The following is an 8,202-nucleotide window of genomic DNA, read 5'->3' as shown; positions in this document are numbered from 1 at the left end:
TGAGAATCAGCACCTCCAAGTCCGAGGCCATGGTTCTCGACCGGAAAAGGGTGGCTTGCCCTCTCCAGGTTGGTGGAGAAGTCCTGCCTCAAGTGGAGGAGTTTAAGTATCTCGGGATCTTGTTCACGAGTGAGGGAAGGATGGAGCGTGAGATCGACAGGCGGATCGGTGCAGCCTCCGCAGTGATGCGGTCGATTTACCGGTCCGTCGTGGTGAAGAAGGAGCTGAGCCAAAAGGCGAAGCTCTCAATTTACCGGTCGATCTACGTTCCGACTCTCACCTATGGTCATGAGCTTTGGGTAATGACAGAAAGAACAAGATCGCGGATACAAGCGGCTGAAATGAGTTTCCTTCACAGGGTGGCTGGGCGCTCCCTTAGAGATAGGGTGAGAAGCACAGTCACTCGGGAGGAGCTCGGAGTAGAGCCGCTGCTCCTCCACATCGAGAGGAACCAGCTGAGGTGGCTCGGGCATCTTTTTCGGATGCCTCCTGGACGCCTCCCTGGGGAGGTGTTCCAGGCATGTCCCCCCGGGAGGAGGCCCCGGGGAAGACCCAGGACACGCTGGAGGGACTATGTCTCTCGGCTGGCCGGGGAACGCCTCGGTGTTCTTCCCGAGGAGCTGGCCGAGGTGTCTGGGGAAAGGGAAGTTTGGGCTTCCATGCTTAGACTGCTGCCTCCGCGACCCGGTCCTGGATAAGCGGAAGAAGACGAGACGAGACGAGTGTGTTTTGTATATTTTTAAATACATTGTCCATTACTAGTGGCAGATATGGTAATTAATTTAACATATTTACTTTCATAAATCTAAAACATCTATTTCAGCTCACCTGCAATTTAAGAGTCTATAAATGTAAACTATGTACCCATACCAGAGATTTTCACATTGTCTTTAATGAATGTGAACCTAAAGCAGTTGCAGAATCGGCCTACAGTGCACTCAGTGAGGAAAATGCCACTTTTTATGCAATGCATGCTCAAAATACATGAAAACCAGAAATGTTGCCCCTTTTTATCACAAAGATGAAAACATTAGATGTTTTAATGATATTTTCACTGCTGAACCGAAAATGACCCCGGTTTTCTTCTCAGAAATCTGGTCACCTTATAATATGGCTCCAAAAATAGCTGGGAGAAAAACTGTGGGGAAACTGGTGTGTTTTTCCATAATTATTCTCTGTATGGATATTTTGTTTTGAATTCAGCAAATCTGGGTTTATTTACTGATCATCCCATGATCTCATGTTATTTCTCTCTTTTTTCTTCTTGCTTTGTTTCTTAACTCCTTCTTACTAGTTGTTCTTAACATGTGAAAAAGGTTTATAAATAAAAAGTTTAAAAAAAAGAGAGAATTCAGTAAAATTAGGTTCGGAGAGCATGCAAATTATGGAACTTATTAGTTCACTTGTCTTCAGTATAATAAAACTGTTTTAATGTTTTATGATACTATTATACAACATGTGGCATCAATATAATCCCTTTATAAATATTCAGAGAGAAAGTGAGATTCTCATCAAAAACTTCTCAAATTCATCAGCAGAACTGCCTACAGTATAAACAAAACTGTGTGAAAGTTTTTGTACAGTGCAGTTGGATTTCCTGTCACTGTGGGCTGCAGAGCGCAGTAGTATAGTGCAGAGTCTGATACAGCAGCAGAGGAGATGAGCAGATCCACTTGTTTCTTCTTTTCATCAACTTTAGCAGACGTTCTTGGGGGACGGTTGGGACTTAGATCTCCACTTGGATAAATATAAAGAAGGAACTCAGGTGTAGATTTTGGATGCTGTCTGTACCAGTGCAGGTTGGTGACTGTACCAGTGAATTTTCTGTAGCTGCAGGACAGAGTGACATCATCACCTTCATGTACAACTTCACGAGTGAAAAGTGGCTCTATTGAATCTGCCATGGAGTCACCTGTCATAGAGAACATAATATTTTTAACCTTTACATAATCAAGCCAGAACTACACAAGTCAGGCCCACATTCTGCTGTTTCTTAACACCACACAGACTCATTAATTAATAATTCAACACATAATGTTTTTGAAAAAAAAAATCAGAACTCACCAAGTGAAAGCCACAGACACATTAATATAACACTGAACATGATGAATGGTCTTAGCTGAATTAAACTATTCTGAGGACTTTCTGTAAGCTAATATGGAAACATCATAAAGGTTCAAGAAGCATCATGAAGCTCCGCCCCCACAACATCACATGACAGTGTCACTTACAGTGTTGTCAGATTGTTGAGTTGCTGTAGCATCCTGGCTTTTCACTCAATTCAATTTTATTTGTATAGCACTTTTAATAATAGACATTGTTGCAAAGCAACTTTACAGAACTATATAAATGCCAGATATAAATTTATGCCTACTGAGCAAACCTGAGGTGACAGTGGCAACTCCTGAGACGACAAAAGGAAGAAACCTTGAGGGAACCCATCCTCATTTGGGTGATAACAGACAGTGTGATTATAAATACCTCACTTCTATAACTGTGTCCTATATAGTGAAATGGGGCAACCGGGTAACCAGGAAATTCATTGTAGCTTTGGCATGAAGTCTATTTTGTTGAAGTTATCAACTGTTTACTGATTGAGACTTGAGTGCAAAACTGTTCATGGCAACTGCAGTCTTGAGCCATCGTAGCAAAACTGTTTTTCTCCAACACTATCTTCTAAGTGGATCTTTAGGCTGTCCATAAGGGGTCATCCTCCACAGGAGTGAAGAGATGAGAACAAAGTAACGCATCCGATCATCATCACTGGTATCTCAGGAGTGGCATGTGTAGCACGAGAGAGAGAGAAACACAGATTGTTAGGTATGCTCACTGTCATGTAATGGTTACGAACAGTGAACATTGTGTGCTGAGTGCAAGTGGGGACTCCGGCAAGACTAAATATGACAGTATAACTAAAAGGGAGAGTCAGAACGTAACAGAGACTTGAGGGTGTACATAAGGCCATTCTACCGTCAACAAACCTCAATGAACGTGTAAGGGGGGGCAGCATCCAAACATCCCATTTTACCATTACATTACATTACATTACAGACATTTCACAGATTGATGTATGTGGCAGTGGGGGCGTGGTCAAGCGTCGGTCTGTGACAGGAGGGCGGAGTCAGGGAAGGTAAGTGGCAGAATCACCACACCTGATGTTAGTTAACCTGTGTTTGTGTGTCTTCCCCAGTGACCGCGCCCTATATAAGGAGAGAGAGAGAGCAGAGGAAGAGAGCTCTCTCCCCGACCAGATGACTTATGTGTGTGTGTGTATGCGTATGGCTGGTAGAGTGTGTTTTCGACTGAAAAGTGCAAATTAAAAGAGTTTTTGGAACTCAGTTCTGGCCTGCCGTACTTCTGTGCTCCACCCACCCGCTCTGATTACCACAATCAGGTGTAGTGATTCTGCCTTACTTACCTTCCCTGACTCCGCCCTCCTGTCACAGACTGACGCTTGACCACGCCCCCACTGCCACAATGTACAACATACCCAGAGCAGTCTGTGGAGCAGTTGGGGGTTAGATGCCTTGGTCAAGGGCACTTCAATACACTCTTCAAAACACTTATCAAAACACTCTCTGCCCAGGAACCCTCCAGATCTGCTACTTTATGTAATAAAAAGCTGTTAACAAAAGGCTTGACTAAACAAATATATTTTCAGCCAAGACGTAAACAATGAGACTGTGTCTGAGACCCAAACACGACTTGGAAGGCTGTTCCATAACTGTGGGGATTTGTGAGAGAAGGCTCTCCCTCTGATGGAGCCTTAACTATTTGAGGTACCAACAGATAGCCTGCACCTTTTGATCTAAGTCATTGTGGCAAGTCATGAAGGACCAGAAATTCATTCAGGTACTGTGGCGCAGGATAAAGCACATTCAGTGCTTTATAGTTAAATAGTAGTAGTTTATAATCAGTGTGAAATTTGATTGGGAGCCACTGCAGTGTGGATAAGATAGGGGTGATGTGGTCATACCTTCTAGTTTTAGTAAGGACTCTCGCTGGAGCTTGTTTATGCACCTGTTAGATCATTCAGACAGTAAGGCATCACAATAATCCAACCTAGAGGTAACAAAAGCATAAACTAGGCTTACTGCATTTCTTACCTGAGCAATATTTCTGAGATGAAAGAAGGCTATAGTGATATTATCTACATCCAGCCTCACATGGGGAACCTGTCCTGAGCACATTGAAGCAAACACATACTGAAAGGAGGGAATTAATGTTTTTACATAATTACAGTCATTTTAATGTATAAACTACACTCGGGTGGCACAGAGGTGCAGTGTCACTGTCGCCTCACAGCAAGTAGGTTCCTGGTCTGAACATACCAGTCAATTGGGAGTCTTTCTGTGTAGAGTTTGCATGTTCTCCTTGTGCCTGTGTGGGTTTCCTCCCACAGTCCAAAGGATGAGGTCAACTGGCTTCTCTATAGAGCTATTGCTGGTATGTATGAATGTGAGTGTGAATGGCTGTCTGTCTCTCTGTGTTAAGCCTGTGATAGACTGGTGACTTGTCCAGGGTGTACCCAGCTTCTCCATCATCATCAGCTAGGATTGGCTCCAGCTCACCGACGACCCACAATGGAAATGCAGTATAGAAAATGGATGGAGGGAGAGAAAAATATACTCTAATAAGTACAGAATTGAATATTTTAATTATGTGCTTTTGTAGTGCCTCAACATTAGGGTCCTCGACCCCAACAGAAAATATATTAGAGAGAAAAGAAGCACAAAGCCTCTTTTTAATTTGTTTTTGCATCACAAATATTTTCTGAGGTGTTTCACTGCTGGTCTTTCAAAGATGCCAGCAAGCCATTAGGCTTTGGAAGGGAGTGGTACATGCTGTGTGTGTGTGTGAGATATTTTTGCATTAAATGAACTGATATTCACTTTGAATGCGAATTTGTTTTGTGTCTTGCTTTCTCCATGTGTCATATGTGCAGCAGCAGGCAGCTTAATGTTAGAGCTGCTAAGTGGAAGAGAATAGTTAAGGTTTATTTCAAAGTTTAGTCATCCGTGGACAGTTATGTTGTTTTATCAGAATGGTGTCTCTGAACTAAACTGAGCTACTAAGAGTAACCGGAGCAGGGGTTCGGATAACATATATGCAGTATGTATGATAGAAGACCAGGTATACTCTGTCACAGAGGTTTTATTGTGAAAAGTCGTGTTCTTCATCAAAGAACTGAACATCTCTGGAGGATGTGAGCAGGGTTGTGTGGTTCTCAGTACTTTGCCCACAATAAGATAACTGACTCCTCCATCTAGTGTTCACCAAGGAGAAAAACCTTTATACATTCATAAATGTTTACTACACATACAGTGCATACATTACAGAAAGACAAAAAATCATTAGCTGTTGAAAAGATTATTTTAATTTTGAAAATTAATATATTTGTGCAAAAAATACAGTGCAAGTCAAATTTTTGGACACACCTAATTCAAAGTTGTTGTTTTTTTAATTCATTAAAAGACACTTCATGTCATAAAGTCATGATGGACTGTCGTTTCTCTTTACTTAGGTGAGCGGTTCCTGATATAATATGGATTACTACCATCGTCAAATAGAGCTACTTACTGTATTTTTATTATTTACTATTTACTGTTTGATATCAAACACATTAAGAAGGCAAGGAATTCCACTAATTAACTTTTGACGAGGCAACACCTGTTAACTGACTACTTCATGAAGCTGGTTAAGATAATACCAATAGTGTGCAAAGCATCATCATGTGCCATGTGTTATTTCATAGTTTTGATGTCTTCAGTATTGTTCTACAATGTAGAAAAGAGTCAAAATATTCTGATTCCCACAATATACAGTTTCAGTATTATATATGTGGGTTTAATACACTCAGATAATGACATGCCCTTCCTCAGGACAATCCAACAGTGTAATTACTCCCAGTGGCGTGCACAGATAGACACGAGGTGGTGCTCAAACACCTGCCCCTCTGTCCAAAAAAGTGCCCTTTTGAATTTTTTTTTACAGTTTACTGAGGCCAATGTCGATATGATCTTTTAGAAAAGCCGTGGCATTAAAAGTGTGTGTGAAAATAATGTCCCGATGTGTGCCCCCTCCGCACACACACCGGACCTCTGTCTCTCTTGCTCTGTCACGTGAACAAGCATGCAGTGCATTCAATGCAAGGTTGCAGCAGCATAGCGTCCTGGAAGCCACGGCCTTGTCGTAGCACAGACAACACATCGGGCAGTCAGTCAGCTCTTCCCCTGCCCCACCAGCCAGATAACACATGAATCGAATGAAAATGTATTGTTTGCCCTCTAAGCCCAAGCTGTAATTATTTTGTCGTGAAGTAGCCCGTCGCATACAGAAACAACTGCACATAAGTCTCATCTCATTATCTCTAGCCGCTTTATCCTTCTACAGGGTCGCAGGCAAGCTGGAGCTTATCCCAGCTGACTACGGGCGAAAGGCGGGGTACACCCTGGACAAGTCGCCAGGTCATCACAGGGCTGACACATAGACACAGACAACCATTCACATCTACGGTCAATTTAGAGTCACCGGTTAACCTAACCTGCATGTCTTTGGACTGTGGGGGAAACCGGAGCACCCGGAGGAAACCCACGCGGACACGGGGAGAACATGCACACTCCACATGGAAAGGCCCTCGCCTGCCATGGGGCTCGAACCCAGACCTTCTTGCTGTGAGGCGACAGCGCTAACCACTACACCACCGTGCCGCCCGCCTGCACATAAGTATTATATTTTTTGCTAGACCATTTTCAGATTTAGGAAAGCAAAAATTTATTTTTCTATTTTGTTCAACTAGAGATTCCTGGCAAAGTCAAAAAGCCTTGATGTAATAAATTAACATTAAGTGGTTGTTTTACACCTTTAAAAACTAAAACGGGTCAGTGGCGACCCGAACACAAGAGGAGGGTTAAATCTCAGACTTTTATAATAAGGTGTTCCACATGCACAAAAAAGTGCCCTTTTTTCCCCCCAGAGCACTTGCCCCCCAAAATGTCTGTGCACGCCACTGATTACTCCAGTCAGAACAGAGAGACTCATGGGTCCACAGTCATTGTGGAATTCTGGTATGAGGATTGAGCCAAGCCTTGTCTTTAGTGCACTGGCTATTGAGGAATATGGAATTGTACCATGAGGGTACAAAGATTTCTTTATGATAAAAAAAATGACATAACAGCACACCGCAACACATTTTAAGCAGACAATTTGTAAAAAATTGATAATTTGATGAGTATTTGGGGTGGCACGGTGGTGTAGTGGTTAGTGCTGTCGCCTCACAGCAAGAAGGTCCGGGTTTGAGCCCCGTGGCAGGCGAGGGCCTTTCTGTGTGGAGTTTGCATGTTCTCCCCGTGTCCCCGTGGGTTTCCTCCGGGTGCTCCGGTTTCCCCCACAGTCCAAACACATGCAGGTTAGGTTAACTGGTGACTCTAAATTGACCGTGAGTGTGAATGGTTGTCTGTGTCTATGTGTCAGCCCTGTGATGACCTGGCGACTTGTCCAGGGTGTACCCCACCTTTCGCCCGTAGTCAGCTGGGATAGGCTCCAGCTTGCCTGCAACCCTGTAGAACAGGATAAAGCGGCTAGAGATAATGAGATGAGTATTTGTTTTACTGGCAGCACTGTGACACATGTGTAGTTTTACATGTTCACCCCACATGGGTTCTTCAGTTTCTTCCCACCTCCAAAATAAACAAGACTGTAGGAAATTTGCTGGGATAAAATGTCCCTATGTGTGAATGAGCATGTGAAATGGTCTGTACATGGTGCTCTGTCAAGCTATAGTTATGGTAGTTAAGTTATAGGGCCAGTGGCGCAATGGATAACGTGTCTGACTACGGATCAGAAGATTCTAGGTTCGACTCCTGGCTGGCTTGAAAACTTTAAAGGGTGGCTAGCACTTTTGCCTTACAGCAAGAAGGTTCTGGGTTCGAGCCCAGTGGCTGGTGTGGGCCTTTCTGTGTGGAGTTTGCATGTTCTCCCTGTGTCTGTTTCCTCCGGGTGTTCTGGTTTCCCCCACAGTTCAAAGACATGCAGTTAGGTTAACATGGAGTGGCCTTGGGTTGAAGTGCCCTTGAGCAAGGTACCTAAGCCCTGACTGCTCCCTGGGCACTGTCGTGTGGCTGCCCACTGCTCTAGGTGTGTGTGCATACGTTCACTGCTTCAGATGGGTTAAATGCAGAGGATAAATTTCACTGTGCTTGA

General features: G+C 43.5%; 1 non-coding gene and 1 gene segment (V, D, J or C); one reads left to right on the top strand and one right to left on the bottom strand.

The window, feature by feature from the left end:
* Positions 1 to 1,544: 1,544 nt before the first annotated feature.
* LOC132884213 (T cell receptor alpha variable 12-3-like) lies at positions 1,545 to 2,104 on the bottom strand. The segment is given in 2 exon segments: positions 1,545 to 1,912; positions 2,065 to 2,104. Coding segments are annotated over 2 exon segments (408 nt in total).
* A 5,697-nt stretch (positions 2,105 to 7,801) lies between these two features.
* On the top strand, positions 7,802 to 7,874 carry trnar-acg (transfer RNA arginine (anticodon ACG)). The gene has a single exon. It is a non-coding gene; the product is annotated as a tRNA-Arg (tRNA).
* Positions 7,875 to 8,202: the final 328 nt, after the last annotated feature.

This window comes from Neoarius graeffei, chromosome 1 (assembly GCF_027579695.1).
Source record: "Neoarius graeffei isolate fNeoGra1 chromosome 1, fNeoGra1.pri, whole genome shotgun sequence".
Classification (NCBI taxonomy): domain Eukaryota; kingdom Metazoa; phylum Chordata; class Actinopteri; order Siluriformes; family Ariidae; genus Neoarius; species Neoarius graeffei.
Note: the sequence above shows the minus strand (reverse complement) of the source record. Positions and strands in the feature narration are given on the sequence as shown.